Source organism: Ostrea edulis, chromosome 9 (genome assembly GCF_947568905.1).
Source record: "Ostrea edulis chromosome 9, xbOstEdul1.1, whole genome shotgun sequence".
NCBI lineage: Eukaryota > Metazoa > Mollusca > Bivalvia > Ostreida > Ostreidae > Ostrea > Ostrea edulis.
The window spans coordinates 33,433,520-33,460,697 of NC_079172.1; the positions used below are offsets into that span (position 1 = coordinate 33,433,520).

The 27,178-nt window shown below is 35.2% G+C and overlaps 1 protein-coding gene across 1 annotated transcript; it reads left to right on the forward strand.

Moving 5' to 3' along the window:
- The first annotated feature begins 923 nt into the window (after window positions 1–923).
- LOC125667684 (thymidylate kinase-like) lies at window positions 924–27,178 on the forward strand. The gene is made up of 6 exons (XM_048901298.2): window positions 924–947; window positions 1,160–1,292; window positions 10,671–10,779; window positions 11,836–11,926; window positions 18,493–18,681; window positions 25,381–27,178. The coding sequence occupies exons 1-6, from the start codon at window positions 924–926 to the stop codon at window positions 25,492–25,494; spliced, it is 660 nt and encodes a 219-aa protein (XP_048757255.2). The 3' UTR covers window positions 25,495–27,178.

Below are 27,178 nucleotides of genomic sequence, written 5' to 3' on the forward strand. Positions count from 1 at the left end.
ACAATTTGCATGTGAAATACTGAATTTATAGTAAAACTTACAACATTTCTACGATTAACCTTACCTCCCATGAGGTGCAAAGGTCGGTGCAAATATAAAGCAACCCTCCTACTTTATAGTATGTGTTGCTGTTCTAAATATAATAAAATAGGTATTTACTGTAGAGTTATAATTTATTGCATGAATGAATATTTACTCTTAAGAATTTATAAAGTGTAATACATTCATTCTCTCCTTTAAAAGTTAAACACATTAATTTGAATCTTATTTAGTTATATATATCAATTATTTACAGCATTCGTGCAAACTTGCAAAGATCAATCACTCCCTCATATTGTCTATCATTCAAACATTCACTCAGACAAAATAAAGTAGTGAAAATAAAGAAATAGTGCATCCTAAGTTTAATACTAACCTGCTCAAATAGAATAAATCTCCATCCAGTAAATCAATCAACTAGTAAAGAACAAGCTACTATATCAAACTTTTATCCAACAACCCTTCTGTGCCACTTAAGCATGAAAACAAGAATACCTGTCCTCAAAAGAAATTTCCCTCCTGAAAACCATGTGACCAAACTAGAGTCTGAGTGATCTATAAACAGTAACAATTATCCTAAAGAAAAACCTGTTCTGCATGGTAAGCAGTAAAATTTAATAAGTAATGAAATAACAAGACAAATACAAGTCATAGTTATAATAATGATTTCAATTAGATAAAACTTTATTCTCATATCAAATTTCAAAACTCTGTAAAGAAATTGAATTAAAGCAATTTATTTTCAATAAATGAAATCCCTGACATAAAGTATTAAAAACATGTAAAATTTCACTCTATTACAAATATACTACTGGGACATTGCCCCCCCCCCCCCCCCCCCCCCCCCCCCCTGCTTTATTGCATAATTTAAGCTTGGGACCAAAATGACTGGACCGAAACACCTAGAGGTCGAAATTACTCACTAATCATTTTTAAACATCTCGATCCCGATCGAAATACTCGGAGTTAAAAATAAAATAGGAGCTTGAACTGAATGTTACTATATTTACTATAATTGTGTATTTTTCATATCCCCAAATCGCAAGGAAATCATGTAATAGTGCTTCATGTCGCTGTTATGTTGTTCAGTGTTTACGCGCTCTTTTTGTTTGACACATAGTCAGAGAATGGCGGAAGAGGCGCTCTTGTGGTATTGGAAGGTTGTGATCATAGCGGCAAATCGACACAATGTAAACGATTGGTGGAGTGTTTACAGCAAAAGAATATACCCGTTAAGCCATTCCGATTTCCAGGTATGTTCGAGGGAGGGTGCAGTTTTATTGAAAATGTTACCAGGGTTTGACATTAACTTTTTTGGGCACTAGACCAATCGGGCTACTTAAAATGATTTTTGCTAGACCTGACCTTACATCCACTAGCCCTGACCAACGTTCCAGAAAAAAATCTTATAAGATTCTCCATATCTAAATACATGTACTTAATTTAAAGGAACACTTCTAGTATACCGGTCCCCAAAATATGGCGCTAAAATGTGTGCCGCCGAAGGCGGTTTAGTATATATATATATATATATACGATCGCGTTAGCGATCAGTAAAATCGCTAAAACGGAAAAAAAATCACAAAAATAAGCCCAAATTCGAAATCCTTGTAAAAAATGAAGTTTAAAAAGCTTTTTTAAATCAGTTTTTAAATCCGAAATGAAAAATAATGCAAGAAGACGTACATTTTTTGTTGTAAAATAAATGGAATCCGTCGTTGAACAAAATAGTCACGTGCGCTTTGTATACGTAATTCTCATGAATATTCGTATGATACGACGTCACTGGTGTTGATGTAAACAAACTGAACAGCTGATTTGTGATGAAATGCCCCTAAAACTGAAAGAAATTTTTTTGATTTGTGCTGATGTAAGAGAGTCGATTAACTGGTTAATAGGATTATCTGTTTTGATAAATTTGGACGGCAAAATCTGTGGCAGCTGTGACAACGGGAAATTTGGATTAAGAAAGGATTCATCATATTCAAGCGACGGATTTGTATGGAGATGTTCTAACAAAACCTGCAACAAAAAAATTTCCATCAGGACTGGTAGCTGGTTCGAAAAGCACAATTTAACGCTGGAAAAAGTTTTGTTAATAACATATTTTTGGGTATACAAAGCTAGTGAAAGTTTCGTGAGACACGAACTTGAAATTGCAAGTCAAACTGTTGTTGATTGGTATAATTATTCCAGAGAAGTGTGTACCTGCATTTTAGAGAAGAATTCAGAAAAAATAGGAGGCGTTGGAAAATTTGTTGAAATTGACGAAAGTAAATTTGGTAAAAGAAAATTTCACAAGGGACGGAAAGTTGACGGTGTCTGGGTTTTTGGTGGGATTGAAAGGGAGACGAAAAGGTGCCTTTTTACAACAGTGGCAGATCGAACACAAGAAACTCTGCTTGAAATAATAAAAACCAACATACAGCCCGGTACAACTATAATTAGCGATTGCTGGAAAGCTTATGATATTCTTGATAAAGAAGGGTTCGAACATTTAAAGGGTTTTTACCACGATTTTTAATGTAATTAAAATCAGAAGGAGTAACCTTAATAAAGCACGTTTCTGCTGTTATATTGTTTCATTACTCCCAATAATTGATACAAACATGCATTTTATCTCCATATATTCAAAGCTTCCACTTCTCAAATCGTCACTAATGAGCTATCTAGTCACGTGATACGTCATGACGTCATACGTGTCAATGTGCTGCAGCAGCTATGTATAAGTGTGTGAATAAATTCTATTGAAAGTCATAAATTATACAGAATGGATAGTTAATGTTCCGACATCGATGACATCCCGTTAGCATTTAAGATTCCGCCATACATATTTGAACCTGCCGCTGAGCCCAATCTTAAAGAAATTCCCTCAGCAAGCCTTTATATTAGCCTAATACTACATCGACATTGACCACTCAGACGGAGATCCCGCTCACAGAAGGGAAACTTTTGGTAAATATCTGAATGACACTTTCGTTTGCAAACATTTTGACTGTGTTCTCTTGTAGATCATGATGTTTTTAAAGCATTAGAGGTCTGTATATGTAGAGTGTAACATGCATTAGCAGGCGCGGATCCAGACATTTTTTCCAAGGGGGGGGGGTGAACCTTTTCACAAAATCGAACCCGTGATATAACTCATTTTTCTTATAAATCGTTATATTGTAAAAAAATTTATCGTTGCAAATTCCGGGGGGGGGGGGGGGTGGGGGAGGGGGGGCGGACCCCCCTTCCGACCCCCTCTAGATCCGCGCATGATTAGCCAATGCAGATCTAATTAAAATCAGTTCTTCTCTAACCGTTACACTGGAGAAGGTAGAAAAGATTTGCTTTTAATTAAATTGATGCATTGACCTACAATGTGTCGAAGGAAACAGTCGATTTACCGATATCGATTTAATTTATAATTTTATTTTTCAAAGGGAAAGGGGGAGGCAACCAGATTTTAAAATTACCAATCTGATGAAAATCTATCGACTTCTCAAATCGTATAGTGTCTGTTTAAGAAGGTGGGAGAGAAAGAGAAGGGGGATGGGGCCAATAGTCGTAACCTCTACCTTATAATCGTCCCTCTCATTACTTAAAAAAAATAATGGGAGGGGGGGGGGCTGTCATTCATTATATTGTTGCATTTTTTATACGCCCGTCTTAAGACGGGCCGTATTATGTTATGGCCTTCATGTCCGTCCGTCTGTCCGTCCGTCTGTTAGCTTTTTCGTGTCCGGCTCATAACTTAAATACTATAAGGCCTAGAATAATCAAACTTTGTCAGTTGATACATCTTGGGTAGAAGGTGTGTCGCACATTAAAACCAGGTCGCTGTGACTTTTAATTAAGAAGATATGGCCAAATATGGTAAAACCCTGTCCGGCTCATATCTTGAAAACTATTTGATCTAGAATCATGAAACTTGGTCAACTTATGCATCTTAGGTAGAAGGTGTGTCGCACTGTACTTTAAGGTCACTGTGACATTTAGTTGAAGTGATTTTTTGAAAAAAGTATGTTATAATTGGTACAATCCCTACTCATATAAGAGTTTTGTAGAAAACCTCATTCAAAAATGTTACATCAAGAAAACACATATTTTTTTTATGATATACTGTACAGCTTTTTTTAGCCTATGTAATGTTTCCTTTGTTTCTAACAATAACATGAGAAATTCCACTTGTCCCATGGGAGTAGCATGCAAAGGGCATTTTGACAAGACTAATTAATGAGTTTTGTGTAGAGCATCTCTGATCAACATGATCAAGCAGGTGTTATCTTTATCTCTAGGGAATTGGGCAGAGAGATCTTAGCCTCTTAATTGCAGATATACCAGAAATTATTTGAAAGTGAATTTGTTTGTTGTGGTTAGTCTTTATTTTCAAAATTAATTTGACATTGTACTATATAATTTTTAATTTTTTTTCTCAGCAACCTATATGCAGAGTATCATTTCTCACTAAGACAACAAATGGTTGCAATATGTATAAAGGCCTATTTTAATGATTAGTATTTTGATGTTTTGTTATGGCTGTGGCATTGTTCAGAAAAAAGATATACAATGAACAAAGCTGCAGATTGGGCATTTGTGTAAATCTGAACAGATGAAATAGTATTGCAATAACCATATTAAAAAATGTTAATTCAAGAAACTACACATTCTTCATTATATACACTGTACTATACAGCAGTATATAACAAACAAATTATTTCTTTTGTGTCAGTAACAAGAGAAATTTCCCTTGTCCCATGGGTGTAATTATCAAGCAATTCAGGGGGCATTTTGCTAACAGAAAAATTGCATTCTGTCAAATTACAGATTAATTAATGAGTTTAGAAGATTTCTGTTACAGCAATCTGATCAAGGAGGTGCTATCTATATCTCTTGCAATCGGGAATTGGGCAGAGGAATCTGGCCTTCTAATTGATCTGTCAAATTTTAGAACAGTTCTAATTGGTAGCCATTACTTTGAAAGTTAATTTGGTATAAAGTTTAAGAATTAATATATGATATTGTAAAATATATTTTTATTTTATATCTCAACAACAAGGTGCAGATTGTCATGTCTCACTAAGATGACAGTTTTACAGTCTAAGAATAAACATAATGACTAATGTTTGATGTTTTATTACGCTGTGCATTGTTCTTCATTCCTTAAAATACAATGAGCAAAGCTGCAGATGTGCATTTCTCAAGTCTAACACAACCAGTTGAGAAATATATGTATTATTTTTTTCTAATTAATAACTACACCATAGGAGATGCACCAGTGTTTGAAATAACCGTTTTTAATCTATATTTATTTATATTGACATCACCATGCATATTTTACTTTTATACTTGAAGATTTGACAAAGGCAGATACTGATATATGTATTTTTTGATATGTTGAATAAATCAACCTTTTTGAGTACTCCCATTTATTGTAAGTTGTTTGCTTGGATAAAGGGCTATCTTGCACTTTAATCATTTCATTGAAACCATTTGGGAAAATGTTTTTATATCCTTTTAAAAATCATTAAGCTTACATTATCAATATTTGAAGCAATGTCACATGAGGCCATAAAGTGGTTAAGATTCTTAAAGGAAGGTTGACATTTGGTTCCATGCATACCTATCTCTTCATGGTGATATGTTCATGTTAACAATATGTGACGGGCGTATCATGTGCCGTGGCGGTGCACTTTATTATATTCATATGAAGCAGAATTTATTCAAAAACTTCTACGTGAGAAGAAAAAATCTCTCGCTGTGACCTTCAATTCGACTTTTAGATATATCGATGACGTTTTGTCTATTAACAATGATAGCTTTCATTCATATGTCGATTTGATATATCCCTGTGAGCTCGAAATAAAGGACACCACAGAGTCGTCCACTTCTGCTTCATACTTAGATATTTTATTGAAAGTAGACATTAACGGCAAATTGACAACTCAACTGTATGACAAACGGGATGATTTCAGCTTCTCCATCGTCAACTTCCCACATTTATGTAGCAATATTCCATTATCACCTGCATATGGTGTTTATATATCTCAACTGATTCGATATGCAAGAGCTTGTTCTGGGTATAGTCAGTTTTTAAATGGAGGTAAGCTACTGACAAACAAGTTGATGGTACAGGGATTTCAACAGTCTCGATTGAAGTCAGCATTTCGCAAATTCTATGGTCGTTATAACAATCTAGTTCGTCAATACAACCTCGCATTGGGTCAAATGCTGTCTGACGTGTTTCATACCGATTGTTAAGCCGTTCTTGGCACACTGATTTGACTGCGGATAACTCCATTTACCTGATCAGGATATGGGGCTCACGTCGGGTGTGACCGGTCAACAGGGGATGCTTGCTCCTCCTGGGCACCTGATCCCACCTCTGGTGTGTCCAGGGGTCTGTGTTTGCCCAACTATCTATTTTGTATTGCTTGTAGGAGTTATGAGATTGATCACTGTTCGTTATCTTCACCTTGCATTTGTCAAACCACGCCTTCTTACACATATTGGACCACCCCTTCTCCTTACACTCGTCGTGGACCACTCCTTCTCCTTACAATCGTCGCGGACCACCCCTTCTCCTTACACTCGTCGCGGACCACCCCTTCTCCTTACACTCATCGTGGACCACCCCTTCTCCTTACACTTGTCACGGACCACCCCTTCTCCTTACAATCGTCACGGACCACCCCTTCTCCTTACACTCGTCGCGGACCACCCCTTCTCCTTACACTTGTCACGGACCACCCCTTCTCCTTACAATCGTCACGGACCACCCCTTCTCCTTACAATCGTCACGGACCACCCCTTCTCCTTACACTCGTCGCGGACCACCCCTTCTCCTTACACTCGTCGTGGACCACCCTTTGTCCTTACACTCGTTGGACAAGGACATATAATACATAGAATTCATTAAAAATTCTCCTTGCACTCTTCCAGTGATTTTTCATCCCATGTTAACTGGTACTAATAAATTGTGCCATTTTACTATCGATTTTCCCAATTTTGAAGCCAAAAAATGCCCAGGAACAATTCATTGTTCATTTGAAATCAATATCATTTGTTGACATGATCGAAAATTTCCTTTGTTCAAATTTAAAGCTAATTTTCCCAATTGAATGGTATCGATACCATTCCCGGTACAAATTACTATTACTTTGCTCCAGTAGTGATCAAATTACATTCACTGTCACATTACATTAAAAATAAATTACAATGAAATTATATGAACACAATTTATTTGTAAGTTGAAGAATTCTTTTAAACCAAGTTTTGCATTAGATAAATCAGTATGATTTATCAATCACAATTGAATGAACACTAACTTGGAAAAAGAAAAGAAATAGCATAAGTCTTTTATTTCAAGAATATGTTTTGAATTTAATTTTAAAAAAAATAATGCCTGTAAGGGATTTTAATCAGATTCATTAAAAATGTATCAGATTATTTTATAAAATAAAAAATAATTGAAGTGTTATTGAAATAGTAATGGTCATTGCTCAAGTTGCTGATGTTTTATGAGAGTAATGTTTGTATTATATTACAATTACTTGTAAGTTAAAGTCCATTACACATTCCACCTCACTACTTTCAAAACATGTAATTTGATTACAATTCATTACTCATTTACCATTACCCCATATCTGTTGAATATATTATATTTATATGATAGTTAGGCCATCCTTAAAAATATCTTCGTTTCCCGCACCCGACCTGCCATTTTCAACATGGGTCGGTCGGTAGATTTTTTTTTTCCCTAATTGAATGTCTGTCCAAAGCATTCATATATGGTTTCATGACAGTGTAGTTTGTTTGATATTCGTAGGATTGGTTAACTATATATCGTTAACCGATTGGTGACTGTATTATCTGCCATAATACTATCCATCTCATTGTGATCCAGCGTCACCCTCCAACACCTCCCAAATGCATCAACATAGTGAAGTTGGAAGTGTGTTGTAGTAACATACATATGCTCCGTATGGGACGTATGGGTTGTCGCATGGTTTAAAAATAAATAAATATAAATAAATAAGGACCATCGTGTACCAACACGTCTAATGACTGGTACTGTCTTTAGATGGCCGGACACATACATGTGGTCATATGTCATAAATCATAATTAAATAAAGAAGTAACTTATAAATGAGTAATAAAATTGATAAAGAAAATTTATTATAATAATTATTTGATTTATTTAATAATTTTAATAATAATTTATGTTTAATATATTATAATTTTTTATAAATAACAGAATATTTAATATTTATTTGGATTTTAATAGAAGGTAATAATTAGTAATATTAGTAACAGGTAATAGTAATAGGGATGTAGGTGTGTATATACATGTGAAATAACTAAAATATATACAGAAAAGAATTAGGGTAAGGTCGCCAAAGAAAATTTTGATAATAGAGTGCTACTAGTTATTAGTTATTAATCATAAATTATGCCATACAACAATTTTGAGATCGTCATTAGGCAAGAATTTTGAGGTCATCATCAGGTGCTACACCTCATACCCTGTACCATGTTTCTGTAGCTAGATCCAGCTAATATAGCACGACATGGCTCCCTAACTCTTATTCGATATTATGTATGTAAACTAAAGATGTATATCGTAATAAAATAATAAAGTAAAAGAAGTTAATGAGTTAGTTCATATAACAAATTAGTATGACATAGACTAAATTAATGACTATATTAATGGCTATAATAATTGATTTTAAAATTAATGTATACCCGTGATATTACAGCATAATAATTTACATATAAACACACATTTACATATGCACAGATATATACACATAATATAATAATAATTGTAATCCATACATAATATGGACATATCCGTATTCATATAAAGAGAAAGGAGGGAAAGAAAGAAAGAAAGAATTTTTTGGGGGGCGTAAGCAGGATTCGTAACCGCGCACATATAGATGGTAGGCCGTGTGATCTTGAGCCCAACGCTCTAACCACTCGGCCACAGAGTCCATACGTTATTTAATGCCAAGAGTTCATTAGAATGCTGTAAAATTAAGTTTAATATAATAATTATTAATGTTTGTAAATTTATATGTTGTAAGTTTATATGTTGTAAGGGTTTGTAAGCATATACGATAAGAAACTTTTAGTTATGGTAGTAAATATTTGTTAACGTTACAGTGCTATAAAGATTGCGTATAAATTTATAATGTTAAACGGATTTCGTATAAACATTTAAACGATGAAAGGACGTTTTCCGATGTATTGCTCAGATCTATCTTTCGAATAGTTTTGGTTACGATCTCACGGTCGTCCCTAAAAATTGTGACAGAAAACACGGCGAACTTCGCCATGTTTTCAAATTATGACTGTTTGGTCGTAAAAATTTCTCTTTCGGAGCAACTCCGCTTTTGTCCATACTTTGTGTGTTGGAAATGGCGAGTAGTTCCGGTTATCCACAGAATTCTGTACAAGGGAAATAACTCCAAGGCTCAAAATAATATACAGAACGATTCCGGTCAAGATCCGGTTTAAAAAAAAAAAAAGAACGTCCAATGACCGGGGAAAAAAATTCGGTCGCAACGTTTTCACACGGTCGGTCGGGTGCGGGAAACAAAGCTATTTTTAATTTTGACCTTATATAGAAGACGTACATGCTTGTATTAGAACATGTATATCTCATGGCAATGCCAGGTGATGTCTATTTTTATCTAAATATCTGTATAAAGTTGTACCTGCATGCTTTGGTGTGAGTATGAATTTCCCACATTCAAATATTCAAACTCGGAGCAGTAAGACATATAGGCCCACCTTCCCACTCGACATGTTTTAAAGTTTGTTCTTTTTATGCCCGCCGAGATCGAAAATCGGTGGCATTTTGTTCTTATCCTTTCTGTAATTCTGTCATTCTGTCTGAAACTTTAACCTTGCTAATAACTTTTGAACAGTAAGTGCTAGAGCTTTGATATTTCACATGAGTATTCCTTGTGACAAGACCTTTTGGGTACCAACATTTTTGACCCTGTGACCTTGGAGTTTGACCTACTTTTTAAAAACTTTAACCTTGCTAATAACTTTTAAACAGTGAGTGATAAAGCTTTGATATTTCACATGAGTATTGTGACAAGACCTTTCTGTGGGTACTAAACCTTTTGACCTTTAGTATTTGACCTACTTTTTAAAAATTTGACATTGGTCATAACTTCTAAATGGTAAATATTAGAACTTTCATATTGCACATGAGCATTTCTTGTGACCAGATCTTTCTACTGGTACCAACTTACCAAGATATTTGTCCTTGTGACCTTGGCCATCTTTGGAATTGGCCATTATTGGGTACATTTGTGTGTCACAAACACATCTTGTTATCACTGCAGATATTTATCTTCATTATACAATTACATATAATCAAAATATTGCACTCCTGAGAGTATTTCTATGCCTAGTACATGTGTGTGCACTTACCGTACTTCATGAATTATTTTTATGTTTGTTTGAGTGTTGGTAGAAAAACATGAATGGGATGTTTAAAAAAGTATTTTTTAGAACCTTTTTAAAAAGTCTTAATTCATACTCATTTGTAAATAATTCCAGATTTTGAAAGAAAAATGTAACTTAATGCATATATAACATGTTTAATGAACCACGTTTATATGTTGTAGACAGAAGGACATCTATTGGTCAAATGATTAATGGTTACCTTGGTAACAAGCAGGATATTGAGGACCATGCAGTTCACTTGCTTTTCTCGGCCAACAGATGGGAACTGGTGTATGTGTTACTGCCATGATAAAAGACTTATACAAACACTTTGATTTTCATTCTAAACAATTAATATAGATTTCATTAAACTTCATTATATAGTTATACCCCCTGCAAATGAAATTGGGAGGGGGGGGGGGGTATACTGGAATCACCTAATGTCTGTCCGTTTGTGCATAGACATCCTTTGTCCAGAAGATAACTTTAACACCAATGAACAGATTTCATTAAAACATGTATATGTTATTATGAATAATGAAGTTGTGCACCTGCTATTTTGAATGAGATATTTTACTATTCAAGGAAGTTATGGATACTTTTCTTCCATTTTGAGGGGGTGTTGTCAGTTTCCAGAGTATATTCTAAACAGATTTGATTCAAACTTTGTGTATATGTATATAATGAAATTGTACTCCTGTCACTTTTATTGAGATTCATTCAAGGAAATTGTGAACATTTTCATTTTATGGGTGTTTTTCAACTCATTGTCAATTTGACTTGGTCATTTTCTTTTAGATTTTGTAATGATCTGTTCTTTCACAGAGACTGCTGCATTGGTTTAGGTGAGAGTATAATGGAATCATCAGTCCATTTGTCTGTCTGTCTGCCCATCTGTCTGGATGATTTTCTGTATAAAAGATGTGTCATTTTCTGTCTCATGTATGCTGAAAAGTAGTTATCCATGTAGTATTATTCAGAAATTATATTGAGCATATCTTCAGTATTCTGAGTAACACACTACTGCAGAATATACAGTCTTGCATTTACATTTATTACTCTCAACAATCTTCATGTCAAAAGAATGTGTTTATTCTTCAATGAGCACAAATTCACTATTTCCCACCATCCAATGTGTCCAGCAGGGGGGGGGGGGGGGGGGGGGGGGGCTGGGTATTGGTATTAGTCCCGCTAGGACTTTTCTAGTTATGACACCAATAACATGACATGATTTTGTTAAAATTTCCAGCAAATTCATTTTATTGCTCTATTTACAAATACATGTAATACACTCACTGGTATTGCTCTAGATACAAATGCACACACTTGATAATGTTGCTTTTGTAGTCCCCGCATGAAGACCCTGTTGGAGGAAGGGACCACACTGATCGTGGACAGATATGCATTCTCAGGGGTTGCCTTTACTGCTGCAAAGCAGGTGAGACCGACCATTGTTTATAAGCCTTTACATTTGTTGTTTGTCCTTTGTATTCATTTAAAGGGCCAAATTACAGTAAAACACACTTATAACAAACACACTTATAATGAATTCACTCTTATTGCAAAGTGATATTCCACTATGGTGGGATGATTAGGAAAATTTTATTGGAAATAACAGTTTTGATTATAAGGAACTGTTTTTCACTGGCCCTGGAGGTTCGCTATAACTATTTTACTGTATAATGAAGTTTGTTTACATCAAACTTTTTCGCTGTCCCTGGAGGTTCATTATAACTGTTTTACTGTATAATGATGTTTGGCTATGATGAACTGTTTTTCACTGGCACTGGAGGTTCGCTATAACTGTTTTACCGTATATTGAAGTTTGGTCATAACAAACTGTTTATCACTGGCACTGGAGTTTCACTATAACTGTGTTTTACTGTATATTGAAGTTTGGTCGTAACAAACTGTTTATCACTGGCACTGGAAGTTCACTATGTGCAACTATACTGTGTTTCAGTTCAGATCAGCTTTGTTTGACGGTTTGTATGTTTGCCTGTTAACTTTTCACATTTTCAACTTGGTTTAGATTGTATTAAACTATGACATTTCCATCATAAGGAGATGGCCTTATTGTGGATAATCATGGTTGGAAGACCAACAGTAATGCCTAGCTACTCATTATGATGAGATTCCTCATGACCAGGTCTTTCATTTGATGCCAGAATTTTTGACCGTGCGGCCTTGGACTTTGACCTACTTTTCAAAATGTTTCTTTTAAACTAAGGATGATGGAGTAAGTAGAGTCCCACTTGTCGGTGATCTACGTCGTCTTCTGACAGCTCTTGTTTATGGTATGACTATATAATTTAAAACCTGGAAACCGACTAATAAAACATGCAAAACTTACCAAATGATACCCAATTGGTCATGTTTAGATTGGGTGCAATGTTAACTCATTCAGCAAGTTCATGGCAGAAGTCTCCATTTTTTTATACGCTTGTCTAAGACCAGATGAATTATTGTGTAGCAGGTGAGATCGAATTTGGAAAAGATCACAATTTTCTCAAGTTGGGGTAAATTGCAGTAGTATGAATTCACGCTGCATGAAGTATGCTGATGTGAAACATTGCAGTTCATGCCCTCGTGTATTTTCAAATATGAAATTTATCTCTTAAATATTCAAATGGCATGATGTTTAATCTATTAATGCCAGTAAATCAATATGATTAGATAGTATACACTACATGTACACACATTGCAAATACGATGTGCAGAAATCAGCAACACAATGTCTCGATCAGCAGGTGCTATTTAACCTATGAGTTGTCGCATAGATAAGGTGATCACCAAATCAAGGAGGTGTTAACAGGACACAGGTAATTGGTTTAATCAAACAGCCGAGCGTGTTTTGTGTACAATTTACACCGTGCTAAAAATTTTCGAGACCAACTTTCACTATAAAGATAACTGTCCAGATGCATTAAATGTTTAGTTGTAAAACTTGACCGTCTGGATCCGGAACGTAAATTTCCAGATTAATAAGGTATAAAAATTTGGTTTCCACACATCTCCCGTGGTGGTAGTTTTTATTAATTACTCATTAGTTGTATGAATTTAATTTGTAAGGAGTCATAATCTCAATAATTTTTTACCTTTAAATCGGGCTGTAAAACAAATAGGTGAAATTTTTTTAACAAGGCTGACATCATCTTGTCCCATGTATCTGATAAATATACATCTGACAGGCATATCGTGCTGTGGTGGTGCACTTGATATACAATGATAGTGCAAGATGTTTGAAAGCAAGTAGGGACATGGATTTTTATCGAAAAACCAAAAAATGATAATTGTATTTACAAGTATCTTGTAATTTATATTTGGCCAGATGTTGGAGAAATCAAGTGTTATATTCACCTCCAAGGCACAAGCAGGTGAACATAATGTTCTATTTTTCCTAAATTGTTGGACATCTGTCAAATGATAGTGAATACTTGTTGAATAATTGTGAATACTTAGTGATTAGAAATTTGTAGTACACGTTAAAACTGTCTATTTCCCCCCAAAATACATGATTTCCATCATCTGAAGACAATTCCCTGCATCTTCTTCTCCAGAACCACTGGGCCAATTTTAATCAAACTTATACAAGTCATCCTTAGGTGCATCTTCACAAGTCAAGGGTTATTGATTCGTTACCTCGCACTAACCCTTGACATCAGTCGCTATTTAAAAGTTGGGCTCGAGAAGAAGGATGACGCAATACGCTAAAATTAATCAGCCAATGGAATTTCTTGTTTCAGATGAAAGTTTGGTAAGGGAATAAACGGAAAGTAAAAATTGGCGTCCGTTGACGAAAAGATATGTGAAAAACATCAAATCGATCATTTGACTGAAAACCAAAAGCTTTCGATATCAGAAGGAAAAGATGTTTTGATTGGGACTAAAACCGGCAGTGGTAAATCGCTATCTTACGAAGCTTTCTGACATAGTAGAGATTCAAGTAACTGTTTGTTAAAATCATGACCCTCGGGGGTGTGCTGGGGCCACTATACAATGGGGGATCAAAGTTTTACATAAGAATAGGTATACATGTATAGGGAAAATCTTCTCAAGAACTACCTGGATATAAGAGTAGAGATTTAAGTCAAAGCTTTCTGGTTTAGAGTATAGATTCAAATGTGTTCAGATCCTGGCCTCTGAGGGGAGAGAGGGGCCACATTAGGGGATCAAAGTTTTACATGCTGATATAGTAAGTTAGCTTCTCCAGAACCACGGAGCCAATTTGAATCCAACTTGATACAAATCATTCTTTAGGTGAAGGGTATTCTAGTTTCTTCAAATGAAGGGTCATGCCCCTTCAAAGGGGAGATAATCGCAAAAATAGGGTGGGGTCATTTAAAAACATTCCTCTCGAGAAGCACTGGGCCTGAAAAGCTGAAATTTACATGAAAGCTTCCTGACAAAGTGGAGATTCAAGTTTGTTAAAATCATGACCCCTGGTGTTAGGGTGGGGCCACAATATGGGATCAAAATTTTACATGTGAAGGGAACCTAACTAAATGGCACAAAGCATCCTTAGATGAAATATGTCAATGTGAAAGGCCATACCCATCAACAAGGACATATGATGCTTAATGAATTTGTAGTCAAGTTTAATAATTAAGTTTGATAACTAATAATTTTTATGCCCCCGAGATCGAAGATCGGGGGGCATATTGTTTTTGTCCTGTCTGTCATTTTGTAATTCTGTCATTCTGTCTGAAACTTTGACCTTGCTAATAACTTTTGAACAGTAAGCGATAGAGCTTTGATATTTCACATGAGTATTTCTTGTGACAAGACCTTTTCGTGGGTACCAATATTTTTTACCCCTTGACCTTGGAGTTTGACCTACTTTTTGAAAACTTAAACCTTGCTAATAACTTTTGAACAGTAAGAGATAGAGCTTTGATATTTCACATGAGTATTCCTTGTTACAAGATTCCGTTGGTATTCAACCTTTTGACCTTGATAATTGACCTACTTTAATTTTTTTTTTACATTGGTCATAACTTCTAAATGGTAAATATTAGAGCTTTCATATTGTACATGAGCATTTCTTTTGACAAGATCTTTCTACTGGTACCAAGATATTTGCCCTTGTGACATTGGCCATTATCGGGGGCATTTGTGTTTCACAAACACATCTTGTCAGTAGTTACCTTTAAAAGTTTTTTCTGAACCAAGTTGCTTGATAGTTTTGCTAAACTTGTTTGTTGCTAGGAACTGCAGCTCAGGTAAGCAATGTGGCCCATAAGCCTCTTGTAATTGTTTTCAGATTGCTTTCTACTACAACTGCATTTTTAGCCGAGTTGCGTAGCAAAGCTCGGCTTTTAAATTGGTGAAGGATGGGCGTCCAGTCAAGCGGGCGGCGTCCACAATTAGCTTGTCTGGTCTCTAACTTTCATACTTTTTGGTGCATCTTTGTGAGACTTACATAACATGATCACATCCAAAAGAGGAAGGTTCCTATTTATTTTGGGGTCAAAGGTCACTTTGTCACTAAATGCCATAGGTTTGAGCTTGTCTGGTCTCTAACTTTCATAATACTAGGGGCATCTTTGTGAAACTTACATAACATGATCACATCCAAAAGAGGAAGGTTCCTATTTATTTTAAGGTCCAAAGGTCAAGGTCTCTTTTTCACTATATACTGTAGATTTAAGCTTGCCTCTAACTTTTTTACATGTACTTGCTGGTGCATGTTTATCATACTTCAAATCCTGATGACATTCAAGATTCATGTTGCTTTTGAAATCCAAATGTCAAGGTCATTATCACACTAAATACCTATTGCGGCCATTCAAAGCTTCATGCTTATAAACTATATTAAATACATGCATGTTTTTACTTCGTGAATGCAAGCATCCATAATTTTCCAAACTGCAACTCGTCCGTAGCGATTTTTATTTAACTAAATAAGGTCAATTTGAAGCTTTTCAATTTCAAAACTATTACTGTACATATCTAGTCCACTTTCCATCCATATCAGATTTCTCAGGCTTAAAGCATTCTATTGTAGTGCAGTTTCATATTTGACCAGAGTTGAGTTTAAATAGAGATTGGGCTTCAATAGGGATTCTAAGTTTTATGTAAGGATATACAGGAAATTTGAAGTAAAAAATTCTTATCAGAAGTAACATGGCCACACTAAATCATATCAATATGCAAACATTCTTAATTTGTGGGAATTTAAGGGCGTCTTCTTTTTTTTGTAGACCATGAGAATGGTTAGGATGGGGCTAAAATCAGGGATCAACTTTTACATAATACATGAATATGGGGGAAAATCTTTAGAAAATCTTCTTTTCCTGAATAGCAAGACCATGTTGGCTATATTGATATTGAACCATGTGTGGATTGGATTTTGATTAAATCAATAAAATCATAATGCCTTGGTGTTACATATATATGTAGGTTGGGGTCATAATACAGTGAAACAGTGCTGGGGACTAATAATTGATTCATTAAATCCAATAAGTGAATAAAATGTTTCAAAACTACAGGGGATGAAAATTACTTCACTTTAAGCTGGAAAAGTTAATTCATTATAAGCGTGTTTGCTGTAACTGTGTGTTAATTTGGGGGGGGGGGGGGGGGGGGGGGGGGGCAATTGTCATGGGATTAAAGAGGGTAAAAATCTTCTGAAGAATAACAGGGTCAAGGTGACTTCGGTGAGCATTGTGGGCCTCGTGTTGTCTTAGGAGATTAACTATTTCCCAAATCACTGTTTAATACTAGGTGGAGGGTTGTGACTTATTGATTTTCGACTACCTCACTATACATTAGGAAAGATTCTGATCATAAATTTCCATGATTTTATATAAACATTCTGTTGTAGATAAAATACCAGACCCAGAGGTTTCCTGTAACAAGTTAAATTTATGATTTTTTACCAGGGCCTTACAATAGATGAGTGCAAATTCTCTGACATTTAAATATAGGGCTGGGACGATTCAGGGTTAGCTCGATTCGGTTCGGTTTCGATTCAAAACAGCACGGTTATTTTCGATTCGGTTCATGTTAGGTCCAATTTATCTAATGACACCACAAAAATTAACAATTTTAATGAGTAGCATATTTGATTTAATTTTATTCAAGTCATATAACTATATGTCGTCATTTGTAAACATCATATCTATTTATAATGGCATTTTTTAACTTTGATAAGGAAAAAAAAGAAAACACTGACAGTCTATTAAGATTTGTTATATTAATGTGCTGCACAAGTTTTGGATTATTAAACAAACCTATAGTGAATCTAAAGTGTATATGATATTGTTTTCATTGATATGCGAAAATTCAACAATTCTATCAATTGAAAGTCTTTGAAAGTCTCTCCTTTATTGATTTACTTGTCTCATATTAACTGTCAAATCTGTGTCATTACCTACGATGTTGATTTCACTCCACCACTGACAGAAATGCTATATAACATGTAAAGATAAACTGCAATGATCTTACGGACCGTATTCTGTTGGTATCTGAGTGATGAAAATGCTAACTCTTAACAAAGTAGTGATTTAAATCTCTGTTGCATAAAAAACCACATGTTCTGCACGTCATTCAGACGCCATATTTGTTGTTTTGGTGCAAGTAAAATCTAAACCGAACCGAACTGAAATCCGGAATTTGTAATCGGTGCATCGAATCGAATGGTATGAATCGCAGTGCACCGAAATTTTCGGTGCACCGCACAGCCCTACATTTAAACTATTTTCATGATCTTTTTCATGGCTTTATGATAGACATTTACATGTTTCTGAAAAATAAGCTATTTTCATTATCTTTTTCTGGGCCTTTCTATAGAGATAGCAAGTTTCTGACGAATGAACCATTTTCATGATCTTTTTCAGAGCTTTACAATAAACAGGTGCAAATTTTCAGAGCTTAAAGCCTTTACAAGAAACAGATGTAAAGTCTCTGACATATAAACTATTTCTATTATCCTTCCCAGGGCTTTACGATAGATTTGTGTAAGGTGTATGACATATAAACTATTTTCATGATCCTTTCCAGGGCTTTACGATAGACTGGTGTAAGCAGCCAGACATTGGCTTGCCGCGTCCTGATCTCGTTCTCTTCCTCAACCTGAGTGCTGATGCTGCCGCCAAGCGGGGAACGTTTGGCAACGAGAGGTACGAACAGACAGACTTCCAGGTCAAGGTCGCAAACAACTTCTTACAACTGAAGGAACCCTACTGGCAGGTATTTACAGTTAATGCCTTGTGATAGCTTATCAAATTTTTTGCAGCTATATTCATGTATATATGTAAACGTATATTGAGGATCTACGTATGTAAGATACAGATATTCTATGAAAGAAAGGTATGTAAGATATTTCTATCTTTCATATCACGTGACGTTTATCTTACATATCCCGTGACGTCATAATCAATACACAACTAGCTTGCAACTTACCTCGCCTCAATTGACGAACACTAGCGTCTGCAAAGCTCTTGTACAAAAAATGACAGATTGTAATGTCCCTGATAATCTCCAGGTGTATGTGACCGGACACAAAAATACACATTCCTTGAACAATTATACTGCAAACTCAACAACAGTCACAAATTCCTCATACACGTATATCATCCGGTGCATTATGCCAGTTCACAGAAACCCAGCCCACACGGTCTATTAGTTCTAGGCCTACCTCCACATTCATTCTGTCAACGTCTACTGTCCGTGTCTCAGGTGAAATAAGTGCCTTCAATGTCCATGAGACTCGAGTCCTCGCACGCGTGGAAAACGAAAGTCTAGCCATGCCCATATTCACCAACAAAAACCACTTGGAATCTCTCTTCACACACTCGTCATTAAATAACTGCTCAATTAATATCAATATCAATGCTCCTCTAAGTTAAAAAACGTGCAGTTGTGGATTCATATTCTGATTAGGTCTGTCAAAATGTTTCGCGCTGATGGACTGTCGAGTTACGTCACGCATCACCCTGATTATTGATTTATTCAAAGAGGAATAACTCTAATACAGTTCACTTATACACTTGTCGGCCGATTTTTTGTCGACAACGTAGTTGCCAAAATGAAGGTCGTAGAATTCGATTCTGGTGTTATTTTTAATGTACAGAGAAAAATTAATTAATTGGAAAATTCTCAAAATGGCGTCGCTAGGCACAAGGAAAACGGAAAACTCTAGAAATATGAGAGAAAAATACTCTCTTATGAGTTGGCTTGAAATATTAAGGTGATTCCACCCTCGGGATTGCAAAAAAGCGGTAAAACCCTCGGCAAAGCCTCGGGTTTCACAGCTTTTTTGCAACCCTCGGGTGGAATCACCTTATATTTCATGGCTACTCATAAGAGAGTCTTATACTCTTCTGTGTAACCAAGTCGAATGCCAGTGTGAGCTTTAGCCATCCATTTGCATTTGACATCTATATGCTGATATATATATGAAAAATCTTTAAAATTATCTCTGGCACTATATAAGCTAGGGATTTCATATTTTGCATATTCATTCATTACAACAAGGAAGACTTTTCATGTGATGCAATGGTATATGATCTTGTTTTACAGTGTGTGAAACTTAACTTTAAGTCCTATAGACTTTCGGTCCATAGTCATTTTATTTCCTATAGACCACAACAAATTCCTATGGACCCAAATTTAACATGCAATATTCATTGTTATATAAAAAAAAAAAATGATTGACACAAATTCGGTTTGGCAATTTGTTCATAGTTTAATTATATTCTTTTTCAATTTCGTGCACGTCAAGCTTTTCAATTAGAATTTCGTTTTCTTTTTCATTTTGTTCCAGCTCAGTTTCACTGTCTGATTCTTCATCTAAGTCACTTTTACTACATTTCGTTTTCTCATGATTTTATGCAACTTTAGCCATTCTGGAAGTTGTTGTACTGACCGCTTTCCGTTTGATTTAAGTGCGTGCACCTTCCACATATTTTTAAAACCATTCAAAAAGGACATTCTGAATTTGCACAAAAATGGCGTACATTGAAGTAAATATCAAATTGACACCCCACCCCCGTTAAAAATGGAATAATTTGATTCGAATGATTTGTAATTGCATTGTGGAACATTTTATTACAGCTAAGGGGTGAACAGAAACATTAGCGTACTACATATAAACTGGTCCCACTTCTCATATATGTTAAATAAGCAGCGGAGAACCAGTTATTTACTCAGAATTCCTACAGACAAGTCGGTCTATAGCTATTTTGATTGTTATAGTCCGACTCAATTTTCTATAGACATTGTCTATTGGTCCATGGTTAATTTCGCACACTGGTTTTGTTAATAGAATTAATATTTGTTAATCATCAAATCATCTCATAACTTGCAAAGTTTGATTCTGATTTAACATCAATTTGAGAAACCAATGAATAGAATTAAGAATGTATAGATGGAACCTTCATATGTTTTTTAAGCAGTAAACATGCACTGAAGGAATGGTTTATCTGTCTCTGCTGCTACTATCATTTTTACGGAGGAGGGTGCACAATGTTTTTAAAATGAAGTGAGATTTGAAACAGTATCTGAATTTTTTTCCCTAAAATTCTATTCTTCTCTCAATTGCCATAATGATTGTAAACAATGTTGCTTGTTCATGCAAGGTTTCAAATGTAAAATATGACAAGAAAGATTCCCAATGGTACGTGATTGTTTTTTTTCCACCCACCCCACAATTTACTTGTCAACTGTAGTGTTGTTAGAGTTGTACATGCAAGTTGTAGGTATTTTAATGCACCCTTCTTTTGTGTGTGTATGTGTGTGTGTACTCCACTACCGACGAAGTCGAACGGGACTTGAGGTTTGCACTCTGTCTGTCATTCAGTTAAGTTTTCCGCACTTTTTTCTCTGTTCTTGCAGATATTTAGTATGTTGCTTTGCCATAACAAGTTACAGATGAAGTTTGAATTTGGTTTCAGTCCATTGATTTTTAGCTCTTCTGAGCCGAAGGCTCAAAGAGCTAATGCTATGGCCATTTGTGTGGTGTGCGTAAACTTTTTAGAAAAAGGGCTATAACTCAAGAACCCCTTGGCCAATTTTTTTCAAATTTGTTACAGGGTATCATTGGCCCAAGGGCTTTCATACATACTAAATAGAGGGATGTGACCCTTTAACAAGGGGAGATAATCAGGAAAATACAAACAAAAGTAGTGGTTGCTAAAAAATCTTCTTCTCAAGAACCACAGGGCAGATTATCACCAAACTTACACATAAGGATGAGGATATGTTGTAGATTAAAAATTGTTCAAGTCATTACCCTGGGGCAAAGGGCGTGGTCTCAAGGTCACTTCAAAGTTGACCTAAATTTATATTTCCTTAAATCTTTGATATTTTAGTCATTATAAGGACTAGGATCATCAAATTTTGACAGTTGATGCATCTTAGGACTTTGTGTCAAGTTGTCTCAAAAGTAGGTCACGGTGACCTACTTTTTGAATTTTGCAGGTATTTATTTTAAAATTAATTTTGATGCATATCTTGGACACTTTGAAGCCTATGATCATCAAAACTTGTCAGTTGGTGGATCATGGGACCTTGAAATGCGTCAACTGAAAAATAGATCACCGTGACCTACTTTCTGAATTTTATGGCTTATCATTTATAGATATATTTTAAGTTGTTATTTCAAATACCGAGAGGTTTAGAATCATCAAATCTTGTAAGTTGATGCATCTTGAGGCCTTGAAACATATTTTTTTAAAAAGTAGGTCACAGTGACCTACTTTTTGAATTTTGCAGATATTCAAATTTCACATTTTCAATTTTAGATGCATATTTTGGACACTGTAAAACCTAGGATCATCAAACTTTGTCAGTTGATGCGTCTTCAGTCTTCGGTTTGTGTCAACCAAAAAGTAGGTCACCGTGACCTACTTTTGGTATTTGACAGCTGAATTACTACATTTCAGACACTATTTGACCTACAATCATCAAACTTTGTCAGTTGATGCATCTTGAGTCTTCGGAGTGTATCGACCAAAAAATAGGTCACTGTGACCTACTTTTGGCATTTGACAGTTATATTTATATATTTCAGTCACTAATTGACCTACAATCATCAAACTTTGACAGTTGATGCATCTTGAGTCTACGGAGTGTGTCGACCAAAAAGTAGGTCACCTTGACCTACTTTTGGAATTTGATGGCTATATTTATATATTTCAAATACTATTTGACCTACAGTCATCAAACTTTGTCAGTTGATGGGTCTTGCATGTTCGAAGGGTTTCGACCAAAAAGTAGGTCACCTTGACCTACTTTTGGAATTGGACGGCTATATTTATATATTTCAGAGACTATTTGACCTACAGTCATCAAACTTTGTCAGTTGATGGGTCTTGCATGTTCGGAGTTTGCTGACCAAAAAGTAGGTCACCATGACCTACGATTGGAATTTGACAGCTATATTTCAATATTCAGATACTAATTGGCTTAAAATCATCAAACTTTGTCAGTTGATATTTCTTGGGTTCTCAAAATGTGTAAACCAAAAAGTAGGTCACATTGACCTACTTTTTTTTAATTCTTAGGATTTAACTAAAGATTTAGAATACTAAGAGGCTAAGAATAGAAATGGTGGGGTTGTACAATTTATCAGAAGAGCGATTCTAGGCCCTTGGGCCTCTTGTTTCACTTGGTTATGGCCCTTTGATATAGAAAAATGGCATGAATTATCAGTTTTCAGACTTTTTGTTTTAGTGTGCTTGCAGATATTAATATGATATTTGGTACATTGCTTTGCCATAACAAGTTACAGAGCAAGGTTGAATTTTGTCTTGGTCTGTTGATTTGTTGATTTGAAATGGAGCGAAACCATCAACAAGTGTAAGAAAGAATGAAAATAACACAGGGCGATAATAACCCTGTATACAGTTTATGTTATGTGTGCAGATCTATGAATTTCTTAATTTTCTAATTTTGTATCTAAGACCAGTCAACATCAAGGAATGAAAGGGTGCCAAAGATTTTCAAAATTCTAAGCGTGAATGATTTAGAAATGTTGACTATTTTTACCTGTGTGTCCTTGGTAATTCTGGTCAAAAATATTTTACTGCTACAACATCATTTTTGAATGGTTTTAAAAAGTATTGCAAAGTGCATGAAATGGAAAAGGTTTTACATATAGAGAAGAGAGAAAAATGTCAAATACCGTAATTTTTATGCCTCCCGAAAATTTTTCGGAGGAGCATATAGTCACTGTCATGTCCGTCCGTCCATCCATCTGAGTTTGTTTCCTAAAGTTGATCATTATTGATCACAAATATTCCCTGGGAGAGAGACTTTTTGACAAAAGTCAATTTGGAAAGATCATGGTCATTGAGAACATATTCCTTTTATTATATCATAACTTCCAATATTTGCAAGAAAAGGAATTTATTCCAAGATCACTGTTATGGTGAAAATTACTAATATTTGTTATAATATATGTATCACATTTATAACACACACACACCCCTCAAGAAAACGACCCAAAAAATAATGAAAAGCCAAAAAAAAAAAAAAGATTGGGAAAATATTGTACTTGAACTCGGATTGTATGTTTTAAGTGTAAGATTACCGAGCACCTAAACCACTAGGCCACCCAGGCATAAGTTTAAAGGTTTAACGTTTGACAGGTTAAATTTCAAGGTAAATTTTGAGAACAATTTTTGTCATATTTTATCCATTTTCAACAAGAGGGCCACCTTAAACCAAATTTCCTTAAATGGACTTGTGTGCAGCCGTACTCAAGTAAAACAATTCCAGTGTTTTATTTCTGGTTTAGGGTGGACTTTTGCAACAGTTTGCAATTTTTTAGGCCCATTACGTTATATCTACTATATACCCTATATAATCACGGTGATGTTTATGCTTATCAAATAAAGATACTACATAATGTATCACAATATATATATCTTTATTGCATAATTTGGGTGAACACAAGTATAAACTGACATTGTAAAGCAGAATATTTGTAAAAAATGATATTCAAGAAAAAGGTATTTTTGTAGGCGAAATTGCATACCATGTGCGCTATACTTTTAATATAAAAAATTCTTAACATATTTTCTGACTTCAATTGTGTCCAAACATTCACTACAAGAACCAAAAACTCACAGCTTCAGATAATTTTGCTTGTTGACATAGCTATGTTAAGGAGTCATTCATTCAAACCCCATTGATTTCTATAGGGATTATCAACCATTTCCTCTATGGATCCAAGATTTCCTTTGGATCTAAGTGAAATTGATTGGCCTGGGCAACTGACTATGTTTTCTTGATTATACCCCCCGCAACAAGTTGGGGGGGGGGGGGGGGGGTATACTGGAATCGGGTTGTCCGTCTGTCTGTCCGTCCGTCTGTAGACGCAATGGTTTCCGGGCTCTAAAGCCTTATCCTTTCCACCTACCGTCACCATATCATACATATGGACTTACCCATATGGGATGAAGATGTTCCCTATCGATTTTGGGGTCCAAAGGTCAAGCGCACTGGACATCGAAGTAGCAATATGGTTTCCGGGCTCTAAAGCGTTATCCTTTCCACCTACCGTCACCATATCATACATATGGACTAGCCATGGGATGAAGATGTTCCCTATCGATTTTGGGGTCAAAGGTCAGCGCACTGGACATCGAAGTAGCAATATGGTTTCCGGGCTCTAAAGCGTTATCCTTTCCACCTACAGTCACCATATCATACATATGGACTACCCATGGGATGAAGATGTTCCCTATCGATTTTGGGGTCAAAAGGTCAAAGGTCACGCACACTGAACATCGAAGTAGCAATATGGTTCGGTTTGTCATGCCATTTGTTTTTTACACTCAGAAAAGAGGTAGTTTATACCTATTACCAACACCCTTTGGGAGATTGGGGTAAGCGGGGGGTATTCTTAGTGAACATTGCTCACAGTACCTCTTGTTTTGTCAGGAAATTGATGCAGACAAACCAGAAAATGTCCTGACAACAGAGCTGGAAGACATCCTGTTGAACACAATTTCCAATGTTGGGGACAAGCCGCTGAAGAAGCTGTGGTGTGACTAAAGCTACAGTATGTAAGCAGACAGGGAGATAGATTTAGTTCCCTTAACACTGTGATTCTTTGTATTTAGGATTTAATTTATGCCCAGGAGTTACTACTGTGTTCAACTACTGTGTTCAACAACTGTGTTCAACTACTGTGTTCAACTACTGTGTTCAACAACTGTGTTCAACTACTGTGTTCAACAACTGTGTTCAACTACTGTGTTCATTAGCACTGTGTTCAAATCTTGTTCTGATATCAAATAAGGTATTATATTCCATGATAAGTGCAAGATTTTTTCAGTAATATAGTGTTAGTACATGTACATGTATCTTACAAAATTTCCTTATTGGCCAAAAGAAAAAAGAACTATTTTCCAGCATGTTATTGAAAGAGAACAAAATCGTAACTTTGGACCAATCACACACATTTGAAAATGGATACCTCTGAATGTGCGTATGGACTATTGTGAAGAACTTCAAAAAGCTTGGGTGAACAGATCTTAAAAAGAGATAATTTCAGTTATTTAATACTTTTTCTACCTTCAGAGGTCACGGTAGCTCAGTGGTTGAGCATTTGTAAAATCAAGCCCAGCTTGTGCCATGGCTGCATCAAACTCGAGATGTAAACAGGAATGATTTAAGGTAACTCCATGCTCGCAGTTTTATCTGATACAAGTTTGAAAAATGTATTTATTTCCATTCATTAGAGTTAAAACTAACAAATTATCAAATAAAATACATAATATATGTCATCACACTTTTTAAGATACGAGACGTACATAAACAGAATCATATATCACCGTCAGAAAATTGCAATTTTCCTTAAACAGCGTTATCAAAATTTCATACAAACTGATTATGACGATATAGTAGCATTCATAACAATTTCATGAAACTGTATCTTCACAAAAATATACAAAATGTCTGTAAAAATAAAGGAAATCTATCGCATAATAGACTTGATAAAGAAATCAATAGAAACAGAGTTATTGCCCTTGGATTCAATATTTTAAAACGTATCATTGATTATTCATGTATAACTTAGACTTTTAAAATAGTTTATTTTTAACAAGATTTTTTACAATAACTATTGGAAAAGACTCCAACAAAATTTATGTTCCTATCACGCATAAATGTAAATAAATCATTGATTTTGCAAAATCTGATGACATCACAGGAGGGTGGAATTACTTTAAAGGCGAGAATCACGGGTCTTTCAGATTTGCCTTAAAAACAAGAGGCCCCATGTGAGGGCAGGTGTTGGCATGATAAAAAAACTCTCACTGCTATGTCCCTGAGGACTAAGTATAGGTCTAAATTCAAGGTACTCCACCTACAGCGTGTAATGTCTCAATATGAGTAAAAAATTCTTGACAGGACATAACAAACAAGCAACATTCAAAGATTGAAAATTCCTTGCAAACTTTTTGTTTGTGTAATGCTATGTAATAGTTTTTTAACAAAAAGGATTCTTTTGTTGGTATGACCTTGAAAACTATGTCAAGGTCACAATCATTAAAAAATTAGACTAGTTTGGATTATTTACAAAAATTGGTTCTTCACTAGATTGATAGTTGACATTCACAATGAATATGTCTGTGTTCCATGGAGCTGCATTGTATTACAGGAAATGAAACCAATGATAGTCATTTTATGTCTTTATTTAACAATATACTAGATTAATAAAATATTTTGTATCTTG

Bases quoted from the DNA above. Each gene is read 5' to 3' on its own strand.
- LOC125667684 (XM_048901298.2), top strand. From the start codon at position 924: ATGACTGGACCGAAACACCTAGAG. The intron at 1,293-10,670 runs GTATGTTCGAGG...TATATGTTGTAG, and splicing joins TAAGCCATTCCGATTTCCAG to ACAGAAGGACATCTATTGGT. The intron at 11,927-18,492 runs GTGAGACCGACC...GATCCTTTCCAG, and splicing joins CCTTTACTGCTGCAAAGCAG to GGCTTTACGATAGACTGGTG.